The sequence below is a fragment of the Gorilla gorilla genome, chromosome 1, assembly GCF_029281585.2.
Source record: "Gorilla gorilla gorilla isolate KB3781 chromosome 1, NHGRI_mGorGor1-v2.1_pri, whole genome shotgun sequence".
Lineage (NCBI taxonomy): Eukaryota > Metazoa > Chordata > Mammalia > Primates > Hominidae > Gorilla > Gorilla gorilla.
The window spans coordinates 82,969,553-82,995,072 of record NC_073224.2 but is presented as its reverse complement, the minus strand read 5'-3'; the positions used below and the strand labels follow the sequence as shown (position 1 = coordinate 82,995,072).

At 38.7% G+C, this 25,520-nt stretch overlaps 1 protein-coding gene across 2 annotated transcripts in view; it reads left to right on the top strand.

Moving 5' to 3' along the window:
• KLHL20 (kelch like family member 20) overlaps positions 1 to 25,520 on the top strand; it is a 71,574-nt gene that overhangs the window by 38,731 nt on the left and 7,323 nt on the right. For both annotated transcript variants that reach the window (XM_004027921.4, XM_019026741.3), the window contains 5 exons: positions 1,769 to 1,884; positions 2,812 to 2,995; positions 11,955 to 12,098; positions 20,085 to 20,218; positions 21,417 to 21,625. In XM_004027921.4, coding sequence (XP_004027970.1) covers positions 1,769 to 1,884; positions 2,812 to 2,995; positions 11,955 to 12,098; positions 20,085 to 20,218; positions 21,417 to 21,625 — 787 coding nt within the window. The remainder of the gene's footprint in view (positions 1 to 1,768; positions 1,885 to 2,811; positions 2,996 to 11,954; positions 12,099 to 20,084; positions 20,219 to 21,416; positions 21,626 to 25,520) is intronic.

The following is a 25,520-nucleotide window of genomic DNA, read 5'->3' as shown; positions in this document are numbered from 1 at the left end:
AAAGCCTATTCTTTTAACAGGAGAGGCTGGAGAGGATTTTAGATGTTTCTATTTTATTTTATTGTATCTTTTTTATATTAATCATTCTTCATTTTTCCATTTACCATAGACTAGAGTTAAACTAGATTTTTGTATTCTATATTTAAAACACAGACAGGCCGGGCGCAGTGGCTCACGCATGTAATCCCAGCACTCTGGGAGGCCAAGGTGGGTGTATCACCTGAGGTCAGGAGTTTGAGACCAGCCTCAACATGGAGAAACTGCATCTCTACTAAAAATACAAAAATTAGCTGGACATGGTGGTGCATGCCTGTAATCCCAGCTACTCAGGAGGCTGAGGCAGGAGAATTGCTTGAACCTGGGAGGTGGAGGTTGCAGTGAGCCAAGATCACGCCATTGCACTCCAGCCTGGGCAACAAAAGTGAAACTCAGTCTCAAAAAAAAAAAAAAAACACAGACAAATGGCAATTAATTCTCCTAAATATTTGCAGTAGCAAAAAGGAAAACCATGTACATTATACATGCTGAAATCTGAAGAAATAATACATAGATGCCCTCCTCCATTAAACGTAAATCAGATTGTATTGTACTGATTCTGATGCAGAAAGTAAAAGTACTTATGAAGTCACATTTAAAAGAAGACCCTTCCTGATATCCTAACTTCTTTTTGCTGCAGTTTCTTCCTCTATAAAGTGAGGATGATAATAGTGCCTATTCCATAAGGCTGTTGTGAAGATTAAATGAGTTTATATATATTAAGCACTTAAAACCAGGATTAGCACATAGCTGTAAGTGTTGTTACTACCATTAATTTTGTGTTGGTTTGCTCAATATTATAGCTCTATAGTATTATTTGTAGGAACCCTCAAATGACCTAACAAGCTATTAGGAGATCAAAGTCTTTTGTCTTTTTTTTTTTTTTTGAGACGGAGTCTCGCTCTGTTGCCAGGCTGGAGTGCAGTGGTGCAATCTCGACTCACTGCAACCTCTGCCTCCCAAGTTCAAGCGATTCTCCTGCCTCAGCCTCCTGAGTAGCTGGGACTACAGGCGCGCACCACCACACCCGGCTACTTTTTGTATTTTTAGTAGAGACGGGGTTTCACCATGTTGGCCAGGATGGTCTCGATCTCTTGACCTCATGATCCACCGCCCCTCAGCCTCCCAAAGTGCTGGGATTACAGGCGTGAGCCACTGCAAAGTCATTACAAGTGTAATTACTAGACTCTTCTCTTAAAGTGTCTTAACAAGACAGGAAATTTGTCTCGGTAGACTTGTTGAGAGTAAACCATTCATATGTTACCAGATAGCAAATTTGTGGCAGTACAGTGTTTCTTTTCAGCAATCCGATTTTTGACCCAGTTTTATTACTTTAATCTAGCAAATAACTGTCGCCCTGGTTGATGTGCTACCTTGCTAATATCTTGCAGAATCTAATAAAATTTATTAAAAAGTAGTAACTCTGCAGTGTAGTAATCAAATTGTAATTTTTACTTTTCTATAAGTTATTGTTGGCTGTAAGCATGTTGAGCTTTAGGCTAAATTTGCAGTGAGATATGAGTCATGATGGAAATACCAATCAATTCACAACTCAGTTTGACTGGCATTATTGCTTTCATGTTTGTGCCAATTTTAATATTGGCTGGCATTCATGATTTGGTTTGATTTATGCTTGCTTCCCTTTGCCAACCTATATATTCCTAAACTACATTGGGACTTAACTAACAATGTAATTTAGATATTTGGAATAAAGGCAGAATTTTTTCTACAGAGACTTGGTAGATGAGGCTAAAAACTACCTCCTATTGCCGCAAGAACGACCACTAATGCAAGGACCAAGGACAAGACCACGGAAACCTATCCGATGTGGGGAAGTACTCTTTGCAGGTTTGGATCTTAATATACTGTTAGTAAATTGAGTATTTTCCCAGGTGAGAAATTGTCATTTGAATAATCCTTTGGACAATTATGATATTTACTGTCATAAGACACAAATAATAAGTCAGCATATAGCTTGACTCATAACCCATGATTCCACACTGATATACTCCAAAAGAGTGCTCTATTCTTTTTTCTCATTCAACACCTTTAATATCTATTTTTATATAAATCCAAAAATGTTGGCTGGTCACAGTGGCTCATGCCTATACAGCTTTCTGGAGGCCAGGCGTTTGAGACCAGCCTGGTCTCAATATAGGGAGACCCCATCTTTACAAAAAATAAGAAAAACAATTGGCTGAGTGTGGTAGTGCATGCCTGTAGTCCCAGCTACTTGGGAGGCTGAGACAGGAGGATGGCTTGAGCCTAGGAGGTCAAGGCTGCAGTGAGCTGTGATTGCACCACTGTACTCCAGCCTGGGGAACAGAACAAGATCCTGTCTCAAAAAATAAAAATGTCGTGCAGTAGATGTTTTGTTGAAATGAGTCACATGCATTAATTTATATATCAATGTGCAGCTCATCCCATAATCACATGGAATTGTGAAAAAACATTAAACAATTATAATTTATTTCTCCATTCTATGCATATCCATCTATAATTTCTCCATTCTATCCATATATACATCTCATAATCCTATGTGAATTGGTATCATTGCCCTCCTTTGTAAAATAGACATAATACTAACTTATTTACAGAATTAATTAAAGATTATAGCAATCCCAGTGGAATGAGTTGAAGTCATAACTTGCATTTTGACCTACTACTAGAGACATTTGGTGAGTCTAAGCATTAGGTCACAGTGAAGTTAGTAGTGAGTGTTACATTTTATGCTTCAGGATAGGATTCTCTTGACCATTTCTGTTACTTCCCCAGTTGGTGGTTGGTGCAGTGGAGATGCCATTTCCAGTGTTGAACGATATGATCCACAGACCAATGAATGGAGAATGGTGGCTTCAATGAGCAAAAGGAGATGCGGAGTTGGGGTCAGTGTTCTTGATGATCTGTTATATGCAGTAGGAGGCCATGATGGATCCTCTTATCTCAATAGTGTTGAAAGGTGAGTAAGGTCAATCTGTAATTTTCTCTCTACTATTCATATAGTTTTATTTGAGATGTTAATTAGGAAACAAATTGATTTAATGCTTTAGTATTGCATCTGTGGCACTAGTTGGCAACCTAAACAAGTTAGTATGATACACAAATTCTTTATGATCTGGTCTCCGCCTATTTTTCTAGTCTGTCTCCCATGACACACTACCACTCCCTAAGCATGCTACTACAGACACATCAAATTGCCTGCAGTTCCTTGGACATGCTGTATGTCCATTCCAAGTCATACCTCTCTCCTTACATATATGCATGCTGTTCTTTTTTCCCTGGGATACTTCTGCCACTTTAAGACTTACATTTCCTTTGGCCAGGTGCAGTGGCTCATGCCTGTAATCCCAGCTACTCGGGAGGCTGAGGCTGGAGAATGGCCAGAACCTGGGAGGCAGAGCTTGCAGTGAGCCGAGATCACACCACTGCACTCCAGCCTAGGCAAAAGAGCAAGACTCCTTCTCAAAAAAAAAAAAGAAAAAAAAGACTTACATTTTCTTCAAGACACAAATGTTACTTAATACATACAACTTTCTACGATACCATACAGATGAGTTAGTTACTAGTTACTTGTTCCTTTGCCCTTCCATAAGTATTTTGAACATGTTTGTACATATCCATCACATTGTACTATATGTGTTGAAATGTGTTTCACCATAATATCTATCGCAGTGACTGGGCACATTGGGAATCTCTAGTAACTGATGTTTCAATAGCTTCTTGCTCTCAAGAAGCTGTGTTGATTAACAGTGACTCTTTGTTTCCATAACACATCTATGAAACGCTGCTGCATATCAAGTTCTAAAGATATAGATTGTGCAGCTGGGGAAAAATCTTAAAAAGCAGAGGGATCAGTCCCATAGAAGTAAAACAACTGCAACATGGAGAAACCTCATCTCTACAAAAAATACAAAAATTTACCAGTTGTAGTGGTGCACGCCTGTAGTCCCAGCTACTCAGGAGACTGAGGCAGGAGGCCCGCTTGAGCCTGGGAGGTAAAGGTTGCCATGAGATGAGATTGCGCCATTGCACTCTAGTCTGGGTGACAGAGCAAGACTCTCTCAAAAAAAAAAAAAAAAAAAAAAAAAAAAGAAAACAACACACACACTTAAAAATAAATTGATGGCACCACAGAAGGGATCATGGCAGATGGGAGGCAGGACTAGACTGAAACTCCAGACCGGGCAACATGCGGAGGCTTGATTGCAAATGTTAGCTCCAGACTGACTGCAAGAAAAAATCAGCAATCTCAAGAGGACCCACAGACCCTCTGAAGAAAGCGGACTGCTCCTGCAGGACCCGGGAGAAACCCCAAATACTGGGAGTGCCCCAACTGCAGAAATGGGAAAGGGAGACCCTCCTCTCCCAAACACACACCCCCACTGGAGAAGCTGAAGGTCTGTTTGCAGGAGAAGTTTCCAACTTTACCTGGAGCTGAGTCAAGTTAGAGAGGCAAGCGAAATAACAGGGGTAGAGGAAGCAGCAGAAAGGCCCTGGGAGTTTGCTGGGTCCCCAAGCAGGCCATTCCTGCCTGGCACCACAGGGATCCATCGGGAGGGTGGCCAGAGGAGCAGGGGATAAAACTCCCCAGGGAGAAGGAATTCTCTAGCTGAACTTTGTAACAATTTGAACAGGGCTAGAAGCCTCCTGACCAGAACTCAAGGTAGGCTGCAAATCCTGCATGCAGACTTCACCGGCAGGGGGAAAACGAAAGCCCTTTTCTCTTGCAGCTGGGAGGCGGATAGCCTGGGGCAAGCCTGCCGCCTGCCCGTGGCCTGGAAACAGACTCAGAGTTGTGAGGGGGGCACGGTGGGAGTGAGACCATGGGAGTGAGACCAGCCCTTCAGTTTATATGGGAGCTGAGTAAGGCCTGTGACTGCTGGCTTTCCCCCACTTTACTGACAACCTGCATGACTCAGCAGAGGCAGTCATAATCTTCCTAGGTACACAACTCAAGTGACCTAGGAATCTGTTCCCCCATCCCCAACAGCAGTCGCAACAAGACCCGCCCAAGGAGAGTCTGAGCTCAGACATGCCTAATCCCGCCCCCACCTGATGGTCCTTCCCTGTCCACCCTGGTAGTGGAAGACAAAGGGCATATAATCTTGGGAGTTCTAGGACCCCACCTACCACCAGTCTCTCTCCACACTACTACAGCTGATGCTTTCTGGAAAGCACCACCTCCTGGCAGGAGGCCAACCAACACAAAAATAGGGTATTAAACCACCAAAACTAAGGACCCTCACGGAGTCCATTGCACCCTCCACCAGAACAGGCACTGGTATCCACAGCTGAGAGACCCATAGATGGTTCACATCACAGGACTCTGTGCAGACATCCCCTACTACCAGCCCACAGCCGAGTAGACTTGCTGGGTGGCTAGACCCAGAAGAGAGATAGCAATCACTGCAATTTGGTTCACAGGAAGCCACATCCATAGGAAAAGAGGGAGAATACTACATCAAGGGAACACTTTGTGGAACAAAAGAATCTGAACAATAACCTTCATCCCTAGACCTTCCCTCTGACAGAGCCTACCCAAATGAGAAGGAACCAGAAAACCAACCCTGGTAACATGATAAAACAAGGCTCTTCAACACCCCCAAAAAAATCATACTAATTCACCAGCAATGGATCCAAACCAAGAAGATTCCCTGATTTACCTGAAAAAGAATTCAGGAGGTTAGTTATTAAGCTAATCAGGGAGGGACCAGAGAAAGGCAAAGCCCAATGCAAGGAAATCCAAAAATGATACAACAAGTGCAGGGAGAAACACTCAAGAAAATAGATAGCTTAATGAAAAAACCAAAATTCAGGAAACTTTGGACACACTTTTAGAAATGCAAAATGCTCTAGAAAGTCTCAGTAATAGATATGAACAAGTAGAAGAAAGAAATTCAGAGCTCAAAGACAAGGTCTTTGAATTAACCCAATCCAACAAAGACAAAGAAAAAAGAATAAGAAAATATGAACAAGCCTCCAAAAAGTCTGGGATTATGTTAAACAACCAAAGCTGAGAATAATCGGTATATCCGAGGAAGAAGAGAATTCTAAAAGCCTGGAAAACATACTCGGGGGAGTAATCAAGGAAAATATCCCCAGCCTTGTGAGAGACCTAAACATCCAAATACAGGAAGCGCAGAGAACACCTGTGAAATTCATCACAAAAAGATCTTTCCCTAGGCACGTTGTCATCAGGTTATCCAAACTCAAGATGAAGGAAAGAATCAAGAGCCGTGAGACAGAAGCACAGGGTAACTTATAAAGGAAAACCTATCATATTAACAGCAGACTTCTCAGCAGAAACCCTATAAGCTAGAAGGAATTGGGGACCTATCTTCAGCCTCCTCAAACAAAACAATTATCAGCCAAGAATTTCGTATCCAGTGAAACTAAGCATCGTATGTGAACGAAAGATAAGCCGTTTTCAGACAAAGAAATGCTGAGATAATTCGCCATTACCAAATCACCACTACAAGAACTTCTAAAAGGAGCTCTAAATCTTGAAAGAAATCCTAGAAACACATCAAAACAGAACCTCTTTAAAGCATAAATCACACAGAACCCATAATGCAAAAATACAAGTTAAAAAGCAAAAACAGAAAACAAAACCAAAGTACATAGGCAACAAAGAGCACTACGAAAGTAACGGTACCTCACATTTCAATACTAACATTGAATGTAAATGACCTAAATGCTCCACTTAAAAGGTACAGAACCGCAGAATGGATAAGAACTCACCAACCATCTGCTGCCTTTGGGAGACTCACCTAACACATAAGGACTCACATAAACTTAAAGCAGTGGAAAAAGGCATTTAATGCAAATGGACACCAAAAGCGAGCAGGGGTAGCTCTTCTTATATCAGACAAAACAAACTTTAAAGCAACAGTGGTTAAAAGAGACAAAGAGGGACAGTATATAATGGTAAAAGGCCTTGTCCCACAGGAAAATATCATAGTCCTAAACATACATGCACCTAACACTGGAGCTCCCAAACTTATAAAACAATTACTAATAGACCCAAGAAATGAGATAGACAGCAACACAATAATAGTGGGAGACTTCAGTATTCCACTGACAGCACTAGACAGGTCATCAAGAGGGAAATTCAACAAAGAAACAATGGATTTAAACTATACCTTGGAAAAAATGGACTTAACAGATATATACAGAACATTTCATCCAAAACCCACAGGATACACATTCTATTCAACAGCTCGTGGAAATTTCTCCAAGATAGACCATAAGATAGGTCATAAAATGAGCCCCAATAAACTTAAGAAAATTGAAATTATATCAAGCACTCACTCAGACCACTGTGGAATAAAACTGGAAATCAACTCCAAAAGGAACCTTCAAAACCATGCAAATACATGGAAATTAAATAACCTGCTCCTGAATGAGCACTGGGTCAAAAACGAAATCAAGATGGAAATTTAAAAATCCTTCAAACTTAATGACAATAATGACACAACCTATCAAAACCTTTGGGATACACAGCAAAGGCGGTGCTAAAAGGAAAGTTCATAGCCCTAAATGCCTACATCAAAAAGTCTGAAAGAGCACAAACAGGTCACACCTCAAGGAACTAGGGAAACAAGAACCAATCAAACCCAAACCCAAACCCAAAGGAAATAACCAAGATCAGAGCAGAGCTAAATGAAATTGAAACAAACAAAAGACCAAAAGAGAAATGAAACAAAAAGCTGGTTATTTGAAAAGATAAATAAAATTGATAGACCATTACCAAGATTAACCAAGAAAAGGAGAGAAAATCCAAATAACCTCACTAGAAAATGAAACGGGAGCTATTACAACTGACACCACTGAAATACAAAAGATCATTCAAGGCTACTATGAACACCTTTACACATATAAACTAGAAAACCTAGAAGAGATGAATAAATTCCTGGAAAAATGCAACCCTCCTATCTTAGGAAGAATTAGATACCCTGAACAGACCAATAACAAGCAGCAAGATTGAAGTGGTAATTAAAAAATTACAACAAAAAAGAAGTCCAGGACCAGACGGATTCACAGCAGAATTCTAGCATACATTCAAAGAAAAATTGGTACCAATCCTTTTGACACTATTCCACAAGATAGGGAAAGAAGGAACCCTCCCTAATAATTCATAATTCATTCTGTGAAGCCAGCATCACCCTAATACCAAAACCAGGAAAGGACATAACCAAAAAAGAAAACTACAGACCAATATCCTTGATGAATGTAGATGCTAAAATCCTCAACAAAATACTAGCTAACCGAATCCAACATCATATCAAAAAGATAATCCACCATGATCAAGTGTGTTTCACACCAGGGATGCAGGGATGGTTTAACATATGGAAGTCAATAAATGTGATACACCACATAAACAGAATTAAAAACAAAAATCACACGGTCATGTCAATAGATGCAGAAAAAGCATTCAACAAAACCCAGCATCACTTTATGATTAAAACTCTCAGCAAAATTGGCATACAAGGGACATACTTTAATAAAAGCCATCTATAACAAACCCACAGCTGACATACTGAATGGGGAAAAGTTGAAAGCATTCCCTGTGAGCGTGGGAAAAAGACAAGGATGCCCACTCTCACCACTCCTCTTCAACATAGTACTGGAAGTCCTAGCCAGAGCAATCAGACAAGAGAAAGAAATAAAGGGCATCCAAATCAGTAAAGAGGAAGTCATACTGTCACTGTTTGCTGATGATATGATTGTTTACCTTGAAAATCCTAAGGACTCCTCTAGAAAGCTCCTAGAACTGATAAAAGAATTCAGCATAGTTTCCAGATACAAGATTAATGTACACAAATCAGTAGCTCTTCTATACACCAACAGCAACCAAGCGGAGAATCAAATCAAGAACTCAACTTTTTTTTACAATAGCTGCAAAAAAAATAAAATACTTAGGAATATACCTAACAAAGGAGTCGAAAGACCTCAAGACCTCTACAAGGAGAACTACAAAACAGTGCAGAAAGAAATCATAGACGCCACAAACAAATGGAAACACTTCCCATGCTCATGGATGGGTAGAATCAATATTGTGAAAATGACCATACTGCCAAAGCAATCTACAAATTCAATGCAATCACCATCAGAATACCACCATCATTCTTCACAGAATTAGAAAAAAACAATTATAAAGTTCATATGGAACCAAAAAAGAGCCCACATAGCCAAAGCAATACTAAGCAAAAAAACAAATCTGGAGGCATCACACTACCTGATTTCAGACTATATTATAGAGCCATAGTCACCAAAACAGTGTGGTACTGGTATAAAAACAGGCACATAGACCAATGGAACAGAATAGAGAACCCAGAAATAAACCCAAATACTTACAGCAAACTGATCTTCAACAAAGCAAACAAAAACATAAAGGGGTACAAGAACACTCTTTTCAACAAATGTTGCTGGGATAATTAGCTAGCCACATGTAAGAAAACGAAACTGGATCCTCAGCTCTCACCTTATACAAAAATCAACTCAAGATGTATTAAGGACTTAAACCTAAGACCTGAAACTGTAAAAATTCTAGAAGATAACATTGGAAAAATCCCTCTTGACATTGGCTTAGGCAAGGATTTCATGACCAAGAACCCAAAAGCAAATGCAATAAAAACAAAAAATAAATAGCTGGGACCTAATTAAACTAAAGAGCTGTTGCATGGCAAAAGTAACAGTCAGCAAAGTAAACAGACAATCCACAGAGTGTGAGAAAATCTTCACAATCTACATCAGACAACTAATATCCAGAATCTACAGTGAATTCAAGTCAGTGAGAAAAAAACAATCCTATCAAAAAGTGGGCTAAGGACGTGAATAAACAATTCTCAAAAGAAGATATACAAATTGCCAACAAACATATGAAAAAATGCTCAACATCACAATGATCAGGGAAATGCAAATGAAAACCACAATGTGATACCACCTTACTCCTGCAAGGATGGCCATAATAAAAAAAATCAAAAACCAGTAGATGTTGGTGTGGATGCTGTGAACAGGGAACACTTCTACACCACTGGTGGCAATGTAAACTAGTACAGCCACTATGGAAAACAGTGCAGAGATTCCTTAAAGAACTAAAAGTAGAACTACCATTTGATCCAGTAATCCCACTACTGGGTATCTACCCAGAGGAAAAGAAGTCATAAATCGAAAAAGATACTTGTACACGCATGTTTCTAGCAGCACAATTCACAATTGCAAAATCGTGGAAGCAAACCAAATGTCCATCAATCAATGAGTGGATAAAGAAACTGTGGTGTATATAGACGATGGAATACTATGCAGCCATAAAAAGGAATGAATTAACAGCATTTGCAGTGACCTGGATGAGATTAGAGACTATTATTCTAAGCGATGTAACTCAGTAATGGAAAACCAAACATCGTATGTTCTCACTGATAATGTGGGAGCTAAGCTATGAGGACTCAAAGGCATGAGAATGATACAGTGGACTTTGGGGACTTGGGGGGAAGAGTGGAAGGGGGTCAAGGGATAAAAGACTACAAATATGGTGCCATGTATACTGATGCATGCACCAAAATCTCATAAATAACCACTAAAGAACTTACTCATGTAACCAAATACCACCTGTACCCCAATACCCCAATAACTTATGGAAAAATAAAGAACACATCCCAGTTTAAAAAAAATTGATGGGTTAAAGAAGTGTAGAAATAGCTAAATATTTATGCCTTAACAATTTAGCCTATATATGTCAAAATGGATAGAATGCAACTAAGGTGGTACCCAGGGGCAAATTTACATGAATTTTAGCTTAGATACATTATATAACTTATATGCATTTGGAAATAAGAAAGATGCAAAATAAATGAATCATGCTTTTAAGTCATCACTGAAAAGGCAATAAAACCCAACAAACAAAACAAAAAAAATCAACGAAATTTAAAAAAAAGATATGTCTACAAAAAGAGCAATTTGATAGTATTTTTAAAAATTAAGCATACTCGGCCGGACACGGTGGCTCATGCCTGTAATCCCAGCTCTTTGGGAGGCCGAGGCGGGTGGATCACGAGGTCAGGAGATTGAGACAATCCTGGCTCACACGGTGAAACCCCGTCTCTACTAAAAATACAAAAAAAGAGACGGGTGTGGTGGCGGGCGCCTGTAGTCCCAGCTACTTGGGAGGCTGACGCAGGAGAATGGTGTGAACCCGGGAGGCGGAGCTTGCAGTGAGCCAAGATCGTGCCACTGTACTCCAGCCTGCGCAACAGAGCGAGACTCCGTCTCAAAAAAAAAAAAAAATTAAGCATACTGTTTGCTACAGTAATTCTATCTATCACCCATTTGCACAAAGAGAAATATATAAGGATGAACGTTGTTTTTAATAGCAAAATATCAGAAACAGCCTAAGGGGTATATCGGTAGGAATATAATTAAATAATGTATAACACATATAATAGTAAAATAATTCAAAAGAAAAATCTAGAGCTATATTAGCATAAATAGATCTCAAAAAACGTTGAGGGAAAAAGCAGTGCCTACTGTGTGGTATTATTTATGTGAAGAAAACATGCTTGCATATAAAGAAATATATATATGTGGATACATATATACCTATATGAAAGCATTTTACTGAAAAGTCTTGAAGGATATATGCCAAATCAAAATGGGAAGAGACAAGAATTCAGGTGGAACTCAAGGAGGGCTTTAACTTTATCAATAATATTCTGATTTTTTTAAATAAAATATATTCATACATAAATTTCAAAAAATAAAAACACAAACCAGATTTTCAAATGTTTTGGTTATTATTAATCAGCCCATACTTATGGAGAAATAATATATATCATATAAATCCATGGATTTAGAATATGTAAACATAGCCAAGCTTCCTTTGTGTAATACAAACTCTCCTCTTGGTATCTTCTTTTCAGGTATGACCCCAAAACAAACCAGTGGAGCAGTGATGTGGCCCCTACAAGCACCTGCAGGACAAGTGTTGGTGTAGCAGTACTTGGAGGCTTTCTCTATGCTGTGGGTGGCCAGGATGGTGTGTCTTGCCTCAACATTGTTGAGAGGTGATTTTTTTTTAAGTCATTTTCCATATTTTTATTTTAAAGAACATAGAGCTCTTTAAAAGAAAAACTACAGGTTGGGCGTGGTGGCTCACACCTGTAATCCTAGCACTTTGGAAGGCCAAGGCAGGTGGATTGCTTGAGCTTAGGAGTTCGAGACCAGCCTGGGCAACATGGTGAGATAAAAAATACAAAAAAAAAAAAAAAAAATTAGCCAGGCATGGCGGTGCATGTAGTCCCAGCTACTTGTGGGGCTGAGGTGGGAGGATCACTTGAGCCCAGGAGGTTGAGGCTGCAGTGAGCTGAGATCACGCCACTGCACTCCAGCCTGGGTGCAAAGTGAGACCCTGTATCAAGGGGAAAAAAAAAAAAAAGAAGAAGTAGAGCTGAATTTAGGACATTGGAGGATCCACTATTCAATGGATTTCCCATAGGCTTTCAGCAAAAAGTCTTCAGTTGATCTTAAAGTCCAGGAAAATGAAAGATCTAAAAAAAGTTTTTTTTAATTAACAAAAATTATATATATTCACAGTGTACGGCATGATGTTTTGAAATATGTATAGGTTGCGGAATGGCTAAATCAAGCTAATTAACATATTACCTCACATACTTGTGATTTATTTGTGGTGAGAACACTTAAAATCTACTCTGAAGTGTATAATACGTTGTTATTAACTATAGTTACTATGTTGTACATTAGAGCTCTTGAATTTATTCCTCCTAACTGAAATTTTGTATTCATTTACCAAGATTTCCTCACTGCCCCTCACCTTGCCAGCCCCTGGTAACCACCATTCTACTCTCTACTTCTGAGTTCAACTTTTTTAGATTCCTCATATAAGTGAGATCATGCAATATTTGTCTTTCTGTGTTTAGCTTGTTTCACTTAATGTCCTCCAGGTTTATCCATGCCGTCGAAAATGTCAGGATTTCCTTCTTTTTTAAGACTGAATAGTATTCTATTCATATATGCCACATTTTCTGTATCCATTCATCTGTTGAGGTACATTTAGCTTAACTTCATATCTGGTCTATTATAAATAATGCTGCAATGAATATGAGAGTACAGGTATCTCTTCAACATACTTATTTCCATTGAATATATACTTAGTAGTGGGATTACTGGATCATATGATAGTTCTATTTTTAATTTTTCGAGGAACCTCCATACTGTTTTCCGTAATGGCTATACTAGTTTACATTCTCATCAATGGTATGCAAGGGTTTCCTTTTCTCCATATTCTTGCCAACATTTGTTATCTATCTTTTTTTATATAGTAGCCATTCTAACAGGTGTGACATGGTATTTCATTGTGATTTTAATTTGCATTTCCCTGATGATTAGTGATATTGAGCATTTTCTCATATACTGAGCCATTTGTACGTGTTCTTTTGAGAAATATCTATTGAGGTCCTTTGCCCATTTTTAAATCAGATTATTTGTTTTCTTGCTGTTGAATTAAGTTCCTTATTTATTTTCAGTATTAACCTTTTACGAGATGTATGGCTTGCAGATATGTTCTTCCACTCTGTAGATTGTCTCTTCACTCTGTTGATTGTTTCCTTTGCCGTGCAGAAGCCTTTTAGTTTGATGTAATCTTACTTTTTTTGCTTTTGTTGCCTATGCTTTGGGGCACATAACCTGATTTTTTCAACTGTCACACTGATTGTACCTAACATTGAAATGTTAGAAATGTATTTCAGATTACATTCTATATATATCAAGCACACCATTTGTGAAATCTGTTCTGATTTTTTTCCTGAATCTACGTGGAGTGTACTTAATGAATGACTCTACTCAGACTTCCCCCAGAGAAATGATTACGTAATAATACTTTGTATAGGACATCTTATAAAAAGCTTAAAGTATTTTGTATATAGACTCATTAATCATTGAAGTATGCTTAGGGAGATCTAGGTGGGCTGCCATAGTCACTTTATACTGGTGTACAAATAGTTAATTTTGGTAGAACAGATTTTGTTCTTAATTTCTTCTGTCAGCTTTTCGTCATTAGATTTTAGAGTCTCATGTGCTATGATTACTGATAAGAACATATATTTCATCCTCACTTCTTAAAAAGAAATGAGTCATGACTCTAAAATTTTTGAGGTAGCATTTACTAGTTTACCATGTATATGTTGAAACGTTTAACTGTTGTAAGTAGAGATAAAATAGAAGGTAACTCTTGAAAGCTATGCCAGTTCTCTTTTATCTCTCTGTCAAGAAATCTATTTTTTCTCTTTCAAAACTCAGTACAGGAGGTTAGCAGCAGTGATGGCATAGTTTTTTAATATCTCCAAATACCCACATAAAAACAGATAGAGTAATAGATAGCAAAGCTAAAAACCTATGTACTAGTTCTGGAGATTGGAGTTACACAACAATGTGAATATACTTAACACTACTAAACAGTTAAAACATGGTTAAGATGGTAAATTTTATGTTATGTGTGTTTTACCACAATTTAAAAATCAGAACCTGTGAACAAAATTTAACACAAAACTAAGGGAAAGAATATCCTCACAAACTCCAAAACACAAACGGGCAAAGACAAACTACCATTAGCCACAAGACCTGCATGATATTAGTATCTTCAGGAGAAATCAGAAAGAAGCAATTGGATGTCTGACAGATCTAAGAACAAAAGAACCTCAAACTAGCTAACACGTAGTAAATAGAAAGCACAAGGGGAAAATTTATCAGCAACTGAAACTAGAAACAGTTTTGTCCACTGCCATAGAGTGTAAGTGCAAGACCCTCAATAAGATCTAAAGGGCTTAGAAGAGGGTTTCTCAACCTCAACACTACTGGCGTTTTGGGTCAGACAATTGTTTGTTGTGGGGGACTGTCCTGTGCATTGTAGGATGTTTAACAGCATCCATAGCCTCTACCAACTAAGTGCCAGAAACACATGCCTGGTTTTGACAACCAAAAACAGTCTCTAAACATTGCCAGATGTTACTTAGGGGATGAGAAAGGGGGGATGAAGGGGAATAAAATAACACCTGGTTGGGAACCAGCTGAGTTAGAGCCATCTAGTCCCTGGGAACTCTCAAAACTGACCAGCCAGGATAATCTTCCAGGTCAGGACCCTACACTGAGGAGAAACTTCCTGGAGTAGAATCAAAATTAAGCAGGACGAGGGCAACAGATGCCCTTGTTTTCCTTGAAAAGAGAAAGCCAAGACAAAAGTAAGGCAGTGAATAAAGTCAATAAATCTCTGGACTAGGCGCTGTGGCTCACACCCATAATCCCAACACTTTGGGAGGCCTAGGTGGGAGGATTGCTTGAGCCCAGGATTTCAAACCAGCCTGGGCAACATAGCGAGACGTTGTCTCTCCAAAAAATAAAAAAATTAGCCAGGCTTGGTGGCACACACCTGTGGTCCCAGTTACTCAGGAGGCTGAGGTGAGAGGATTGCTGGGAGGTCAAGGCTGCAGTGAGCCATGATTGCTCCACTGCACTCTAGCCAGGGTAATAGAGTGAGACCCTGTCTCAAAAAAAAAAAAAAAAATTTAAGGATACCCCATTCTTTATGATGTGATTATTTCACATTGCATGCCTGTATCAAAACATCTCACATACCCCATAAATATATGCCCAAAAATTAAAAATAAAAAAAAATTTAAGTAATAATCTCTGAAGGCAAGGCACTATGTTTTTTAACACTACATAAAAAAAAGAAGGAGCTCCACAAAGTTAGAAAAACTGTCACAAACCACTCACTCCTATTTCTAAAAGTTCAGGAAAACTCATTTCATGTAAAAATGAAATAGCAAAGTATTGAGATTAGATTCCATACAAAGTTAATATAAGAAGAGAGAATAAGCAGCAGAATAACATCCCTACAGACAATAAAAGCACACTAGAAAGACACACCTACAGATCAAAACCTTAACTGTTGCAAAATGTAATAAAAGACATTAAGAAAATGATAACAAGATATGAAACTACATAAATCAGAAGTAGAAAAATTCAGAAATGAAGTGACAGAACTCAGAAATGTATTAGAAATGAAAGGAAAAATCATTTCAGAATGAAGATTAAAGGAGAATAAGCAAAACAGATAATGCCATAAGACAAATAGAAGGCGAAAAGAGGAAATATTTTAAGGTCAAAAAGAAATGAAGGCCGGGCACAGTGGCTCACGCCTGTAATCCCAGCACTTCGGGAGGCCGAGGCGGGTGGAGCATCTGAGGTCAGGAGTTAAAGACCAGCCTGACTAACATGGTGAAACCCCATCTCTACTAAAAATACAAAATTAGCCGGATGTGGTGGCAGGCACCTGTAATCCCAGCTACTTGGGAGACTTGAACCCGAGAGGTGAAGGTAGTAGTGAGCCGAGGTCGCACCATTGAGCTCCACCCTGGGCATCAAGAGCAAAACTCTCTCTCAAAAAAAAAAAAAAAAAAAAAAACAGAGAGAAAAAAAAACAAGAGATACCATTTGAGAGATAGTAACAAATATTGAAAGTAGGTAAAAATCTATTATACAGGTGATAGCAGTCCTTAAAGAAGAAAGCCAAAGGGAGGAAAGAGAATGAATACTAAGAACTATAATCCAAAGTTACTTTCCTATAATTAAAAAAAGAAACTTTTTTGAAAGAATACACTATGTCCTTCAAATATTGACCCAGAACACCAAGACATATGCTAATAACATGACTGTACCTTGAAGAAAAAGAAAAAATTCTTTAGACATCTACAAAAAAGTACATGTTACTTGTAAGGAAAAGAAACTTTATTATCATCTGGCTTTTTAAAAGTAGTAGTTCATGCCAGAAGAAAATAGAATTGCATGTTTTAGATATTCAAGAAAAATGTGAGCCAAGGATTTTATACCTTGAGAAACTGACTTTGAAGTACAAAGGGCACAGACAACTATTATCAACATGTAAGAAATTAGGGAATCTTGTTCCCTTGAGCTCTCTAGGAGAACAAACTTCAGACAAAATTACTAGAAAGACATTGACAGAAGGGCTAGACCACGTGGTTCACACCTGTAATCCCAGCACTTTGGTAAGCCAAGGTGGGAGGTTCGCTTGAGACTAGGAGTTCAAGGCTGCAGTGAGCTATGATCATACCACTGCACTTTAGCCTGAGTGACAGAGCAAGACCATTTCTCTTAAAAATAAATACATAACATACATACAGTTAACTGTAGAACTATGACTAAATGAAGATTAAAAGGGGGAGGGCTGGGTGTGGTAGCTCTGACCTATAATCCCAGCACTTTGGGAACCCAAGGTAGAAGTACCACTTGAGGCCAGGAGTTTGAGACCAGCCTAGGCAACATAGTAAGACCCTATATGTTAAAAATGTATATATGTATATTTTTTAATTAGCCAGGCATGGTGGTGCACACCTGTATTCTCAGCGACTCAGAAGGCTAAGACAGGAGATTGCTTGAGCCCAGGAGTTCAAGATTATAATGAGCTATGATTGCACCACTCTACCCCACCCTGGGTGACAGACTGACCCTGTCTCTAAAAATAAAAATAAAAGGGAGAGAGTGTAGCATGCTCTAGCTATGTACTCAATCCATGTAAATGTAGTACAAAGAAGAGGTATGCAAAAATGAATTTTAATTGTTCTCAGGGATATTGGAGTGATAATATTGCTATTCTGTTATGTGTATAAACGTAGAATAAAGGAAATGAGTATGCATTATTCTAATTCTGCTCTCTCCTTTGTCCTTGAAAACCAGAGTGTGGAGGTAGAAGAAGAAAAGGTTGCAAAATAGAAGTTAAATAAAGTATCTTGTAGTCCTGAGTATGAATTTGAACTAAATTCCTCTTTTGAAAAAATTTCTATATATTCTAGCTTGTCAACTGAGAAAGCCTCGAAATAAAGTGTCAGTGAACATCTCTACTCCCAGATTGTATCTTGAAATTTTATTTCCCACTTAAAGAAACCAGAGCTTATTGGAAAATGTCTGATTCCAGGTTTAGAACAGGAAATGTGCAGATGAGTCTGTACCCTTTTGTCATACCAAATAGCAAGCAAGCTGTCAAAGACTGCCAGGAGTCAAAAAGACTCAGGAGCCAACTTGAAGATGGTCCCACTGACCAAAGATAAGATAATTTCAGCTTTAAAAGGGATAATTGCAATAGATTGAAATCCAATAAATACACTTAAATATATGAGTTCTTAATGATAAACTTTTTAAGACTAATTGGTTGCCTTTGGAAGATCATATGGAACAAATTTATTATCTCAAAACATATAAATAAAATGAAAGAAGTGAACATATATCCTGCTTTTCTTATAAGAACCGTATTATTATATTGATTGAGTAACCAAATAGTAGATAAAAGGATTGTTTCTTTATAAAATTATCCCAATAAAAGAAAATAAGTGATTATCATTTTGCAACACTCAGTAAATTAGTGTATCTAGACATTGATAAACAGCTGCTAACATACCACCTTCTTTAGTCTTGTTAAAGGAACCAAACATGGTCTGATCAAATTTCTGGATCCAACTACCAATTTGCCCAACATAAAAAGGACAGAGCAACAGATTGGACTGCACTATGAACGTACAGTCAACCAAATCCATATTATGGGGAAAATCGTCATACACTCTGGGTTCTAAAACAGATGAATTGCAGGGAAGAAAAGGAATGGAGAGAAAACCTGTAGACAATAAGAGACTTTTTAATTTAATCTAATTTTTTTAGAGACAGGGTCTCACTCTGTTGCCCAGGCTGGAGTGCAGTGGTGCAATAATAGCTCACAGCTGTCTCAAGCAATCCCTGCCTCATCCTCCCAAGTAGCTGGGACTGCAGATGAATGCCGCTATGCCTGGCTAATTTTTTTTTCCAATTTTTTTATAGAGATAAGGTCTCTCTGTGTTGACGAGGCTGGTCTTGAACTCGAACTTGTGGCCTCAAGCAGTCCTCCAGCCTCAGCCTTCCAGAGTGCTGGGATTACAGGCATGAGCCACCACACTCAGCCTTTTTTTTTTTTTCTTTTTTTTAAGTCTCAGCCAGACACAGTGGCTCACGTGTAATCCCAGCACTTTGGGGGGCCAAGGTGAGAGGATTGCTTGAGGCCAGGAGTTTGAGACTAGCCTGGTTAACACAGCAAGACCCCTATTTTTAAATAAATAAATATTAATTAAATAAATAAATATTAATTAAAATTTTTTTAAATGTAATGTTAAGTAAGATTGAAGTGTCTAGGGATGGCACTTTCTGTATTTGAGTTTTATAATAAAAAGGTTGTCTCAAAGAACTATGCAAAAGACTTCTGCTTTCTAATAGGATGTAGTAGAGAGTAACAGCCATCACCCCCACTATAACGACTAGGAAAAAAAGACAAATTACAAAAATCGTATTTTAAAATACATCAGAGGCATTTCAAAGTAATGACCAAATGAACTAAAATTCCATTGAAGAAAGAGCCTGTGCTGCCAGCCGGGCACGGTCACTCACGCCTGTAATCCCAGCACTTTGGGAGGCCAAGGCCAGCAGATCACGAGATCAGGAGATCGAGACCATCCTGGCTAACACGGCGAAACCCCATCTCTACTAAAAATACAAAAAATTAGCCAGGCGTGGTGGCAGGCACCTGTAGTCCCAGCTACTCAGGAGGCTGAGGCAGGAGAATGGCGTGAACCCGGGAGGCGGATCTTGCAGTGAGCTGAGATCACGCCACTTGCACTCCAGCCTGGGCAACAGACCAAGACTCCGTCTCAAAAAAAAAAAAAAAAGAGAAAGAGCCTGTGTTATGTGAGCTGAGGTCATAGGTTGTTTTCTTTCCTTGGGACATTTTCCAAGTATGAGTGTAGAAAATAGCTTAATAGCTGGCACAGATATAAATTCTAAGACGTTTTTCTAATGACTAAGTAAAATGTTAGATTTTCCTTGCACATTTGACTATAGCAAGTCCGTGTACTCAATATATCGTTAGTGTGATTTCAGATCTTATGAAAAAGGCTTCACTTAATAAGAACAAGCATACAGTCTGGTTTCCCTCACTGCAGGTATGATCCGAAGGAGAACAAGTGGACTCGGGTAGCTTCTATGAGTACCAGAAGACTAGGTGTGGCTGTGGCTGTGTTAGGAGGGTTCTTATATGCTGTAGGTGGCTCTGACGGGACATCTCCACTCAACACAGGTTAGTCCCTCCCAAAGGCAATCAGGTTCCCCAAAAGCAGAACATTTTCCTGGAGAGTCCTCCTACAAAAAGTGTAGAAACTCCAGGTTATCCTATAGTTTACTAGGAAAATGCCTGATTTTCCCTCCAGCAAAGTGCAGCTCTCAGCTCTTCCTCAGCTCCCACTGTAGTCATATTCTAAGTATGTTCCCCAAATATTTATTTCTTCCCCTGCTTTCCAAGCTGCTGGAAATTTATAATGAATTTTAAAAACTACTTTCTTATATAATTAGTTCCTTTTCCTCCATCACAACTTCTCCTCAAAAAAAACCACAACGTACTCTAATCCAAGAATAAATAAAAACTTAGAACTACAAATTCGTTTATTTGGGTTTTGTTTTTGTTTGTGTTTTTATGACAGGGTCTCGCTCTGTCACCCAGGCTGGAGTCCAGTGCCACAATCTTGGCTCACTGCAACCTCTACCTCCCGGACTCAAGCAATCCTCCCACCGCAGCCTCCCGAGTAGCTGGGATTATAGGTGTATGCCACCACACCTGGCTGATTTTTGTATTTTTAGTAGAGATGGGGTTTCGCTGTGTTGCCCAGGTTGGTCTCAAACTCCTGAGCTCCAGTGATCTGCCCACCTCAGCCTCCTAAAGTGCTGGAATTATAAGCGTGAGCCACTGCACCTGGCCTGGTTTGTTATTCCTTTCTATTTAGATAGTATGGGTATTTTTGCCTAAGGATATTGTCAGTGTGGCAGTCACACCAGATTCGTCACGTCTTGTCTTCTCTTCAGAAGCTTAAAATGCACTATGCTATAGGGGAGGGAATACAGGAGTACAGAAGTTGTCTGATTATGATGATAAATTGTTAGTACTGAATGGTGCTTATTGATCATGTAGTCAGGCTCCCCATTTAACGACAAGGAGAGTGAGGCTGAGAGTCATGTAGCTAATTAGTCATTCAGATAAAACTAGAACCAGAGTATCTGGATCCCAACACATGCCCTTTCCACTGTACCATACCTAGAAGAAACCAGTCCCTGATGAGAGTATATGTAGTATTGTCCAGAGGTATACAAATCCTTCTCAGAAGCAAAAATCAGATCATGTGTTGAAAATATGTGTTATCACAAAGTATCAGTGGCTATAAAGAAAACTGGAGGTGAGAGGAAATGGTTGAATGCTCACTTACTGGTTTTTCTTTTCCCTACAGTGGAACGTTACAATCCTCAGGAAAACAGATGGCACACTATAGCCCCTATGGGGACCCGGAGGAAACACCTAGGCTGTGCAGTATATCAGGACATGATCTATGCTGTAGGAGGTAGAGATGACACTACAGAGCTGAGCAGTGCTGAGAGATACAACCCCAGAACCAACCAGTGGTCTCCAGTGGTGGCCATGACATCACGCCGTAGTGGAGTAAGTGGAGTTATGGACACTTAGGTTGCTTCCAAATCTTGGCTATTAATAGTGCTGCAATAAACATGGGAGTGCAGATATCTCTTCATTATACTGGTTTCCTTTCTTTGGGGTATATACCTAGCAGTAAGATTGCTGGATCATATGATATTTCTATTTTTAGTTTTTTGAGGAACCTCCAAACTGTTGTACTAATTTACATTCCCACCAGCAGTGTAGGAGGGTTCCCTTTTCTCTGCATCCTTATCAGCAATCATTATGGCCTGACTTTTGGATAAAAGCTATTTTAACTGGGGTGAGATGACATCTCATTGTAATTTTCATTTCCATCCTCTAATGATCAGATGTTGAGCACCTTTTCATATACCTGTTTGCTATTTTTATGTCTTCTTTGGAGAAAGGTCTATTCAGATCTTTTGCCCACTTTTTAATTGGATTATTAGTTTTTTTCTATTGAGTTGTTTGAGCCCTTATATATTCTAGTTATTAATCCCTTGTCAGAAGAGTAGTTTTCTCCCATTCTGTGGGTTGTCTCTTCACTTTGTTGGTTGTTTCCTTTGCTGTGCAGAAGCTTTTTGACTTAATGTGATCCCATTTGTCTATTTTTTCTTTGGTTGCCTGTGCTTGTGGAGTATTACTGAAAAAAATCTTTGCCCAGACCAATGTCCTGAGAGTTTCCCCAGTGTTTTCTTTTAGCAGTTTCATTGTTTGAGGCCTTAGATTTAAGTCTTTAATTCATTTTAATTTGATTTTTGTATATGGCAAAAAATGGGGTGTAGTTTCATTCTGCATATAGTTACCTAGTTTTCCCAGCACTATTAATTGAAGAGATTGTCCTTTCCCCAATATACGTTCCTAGCACCTTTGTCAAAAAAAACAGTTCGCTGTAGATGTATAGGTTTATTTCTGGGTTCTCCATTCTGTTCCATTGGTCTATGTGTCTGTTTTTATTCTAGTCTCATACCGTTTTGGTTACTGTAGCTCTTTAGTATAATTTGAAGTCAGATAATGTGATTCCTCCAGTTTTGGTCTTGTTGCTCAAGATAGCTTTGGCTATTCTGGGTCTTTGTGGTTGCATATAAATTTTAGGATTATTTTTTCTATTTCTGTGAAGACTGTCATTGGTATTTTGGTAGGGATTGCATTGAATCTGTAGATTGTTTTGGATAGCATGGACATTTTAACAATATTGATTCTTCCAATCCATGAAGATGGAATGTCTTTTCATTTTTGTGTGTCCTCTTCAATTTCTTGCATCAATGTTTTCTAGTTTTCATCGTATTTTTCACTTCTTTGGTTCAGTTTATTCGTAGGTATTTTATTTATAGCTGTTGTAAATAGGATTACTTTCTTGATTTCTTTTTCAGATTGTTTGCTGTTGGCATATAGAAATGCTACTGATTTTTGTATCTTGATTGTGTATCCTGCAGCTCTGCTGAATTTGTTTATCTGTTCTAATAGCTTTTTGGTGGAGTCTTTAGGTTTTTCCAAATACAAAATCATACTGTATGCAAAGAAGGATAATTTGACTTCTTCCTTTCCAATTTGGATGCCGTTTATTTCTTTCTTTTGTCCTATCGCTCTAGCTAGGACTTCCAGTACTATACTGAATAACAGTGGTGAAAGTGCGCATCCCTGTCTTGTTCCAGATCTTAGAAGAAAGGCTTTCAGTTTTTCCCCATTCTAAATGATGCTATCTGTGGGTCTGTCATATATGTCTTTTATTGTATTGAGATATGTTCCCTCTGTACTGTATTTTAAGGGTTTTTATCATGAAGGGATGCTTACTTTTATCAAATGCTTTTTCAGCATCAATTGAAATGATTATTTGGTTTTTGTCCTTCATTCTGTTGATATGATGTACCACACTGATTGATTTGCATATGTTGAACCATTCTTGCATCCCTGGGATAATTTCTACCTGGTCATGATGAATTATCTTTCTAATGTGTCATTGAATTCAGTTTGCTGGGATATTTTGTTGAAGATTTTTGCATCATTGTTCATTGAGGATATTGGACTGTAGCTTTCTTTTTTTGATGTGTCTTTGTCTGGTTTTGGTATCAGGGTAATACTAGCCTCCTAAAGTGAGTTTGGAAGTGTTACCTCTTCCTCTATGTTTGGAGTAGTTTGACAGGATTAGTATTAATTCTTCTTTAAATATTTGATAAGATTCAGCAGTGAGGCCATTGGGTCCTGGGCTTTTCTTTGCCGGAATGTTTTTTTTTTCTTCTTTTTATTATACTTTAAGTTCTAGGGTACATGTGCACAACATGCAGGTTTGATACATAGGTCTACATGTGCCATGTTGGTTTGCTGCACCCATCAACTCGTCATTTACATTAGGTATTTCTCCTAACGCTATCACTCCCTCAGCCCCCCACCCCCCGACAGGCCCTGGTGTGTGTTCCCCACCCTGTGTCTAAGTGATGTCATTGTTCAGTTCCACTGGGAGATTTTTTATTACAGCTTTGATCTCATTACTTTTTTGTTTTGTTCTGAGACAGGGTCTGGCTCTGTCACCAAGGTTGGAGTGCAATGATACAATGTCGGCTCATTGCATCCTCCACCTCCCAGGCTCAAGCCTTCCTTCCACCTCAGTCTCCCCATTAGCTGGGACTACATGTGCACATCATCATGCCCAGCTAATTTTTGTTTTTTTTTTTTTGGTAGAGTTGGGGTTTTGCCATGTTGCCCAGCCTGGTCTCAAACTCCTGGGCTCAAGTGATCTATTCGCCTCAGCCTCCCAACGTGCTGAGATTACAGGCATGAGCCACCACACTCAGCCTTATTACTTGCTATTGGTCCATTCAAGTTTTGGATTTCTTCATGGTTCAATCTTGGTAGGTTGTATGTGTCTAGGAATTTATCTGTTTCTTCTAGATTTTCTAATGTATTGGCATATATTTGTTCATAATAGCCTCTAATTATCCTTTGAATGTCTACGGTATCAGTTGTAATGTCTCCTTTTTCATCTCTGATTTTATTTATTTGGGCCTTCTTTTTTCTTACTCTGCCTAAAGGTTTGTTGATTTTGTTTATCTTTCAAAAGTCAACTTTTCATTTAATTGATCTTTTGTGTTTTTTTCACTTAAATTTCATTAATTTCTGCTCTGATCTTTATTGTTTCTTCTCATTTTGGATTTGGTTTATTCTTTTCTAGTTCTTTAAGATGCATTGTTATGTTATTTGAAGTTTTTGAACTTTTTTGATGTAGGCCCTTATTGCTATAAACTTTCCTCTTACTTTCACTTTATGTCCAAAACCACTTTATAGGTTTTGGTATGTTGTTTTTCCATTTTCATTTGTTTCAAGAAACTTTTAATTTCTTCATTTCTTCATTGACCCACTGGTCATTCAGGATGCTTTTAGGTAAATCAAGCCCTGCTAATTTGACACTAGAAAATAATGAATTTCTTTTGATTATTTTTATCTCATGTAGTTGAAAAATTTTATGTCGTCATATCTTTAATTAGAGAATAATTTTTTAGGATTTCTCCTTTTTTTTTTTTTTTTTTTGAGAAGGAGTCTCACTCTGTCACCCAAACTGGAGTGCAGTGGCGCAATCTCAGCTCACTGCAACTTTCACCTCCCAGGTTCAAGCAATTCTCCTGCCTCAGCCTCCCAAGTAGCTGGGAGTACAGGCGCGTGCCACCATGTCCAGCTAACTTTTGTATTTTTAGTAGAGATGGGGTTTTGCCATGTTGGCCAGGCTGGTCTCAAACTCCTGACCTCAGGTGATCCACCCCCCTCAGCCTCCCAAAGTGCTGGGATTACAGACATAAGCCACTGCACCTGGCTTTTAGGATTTATCCTGTATCCATTGCTTTTCTGAAACAATCTCCCCAAATTATCTACTACCTTATCTAAATTAATATTAGATCTGTATATTGCA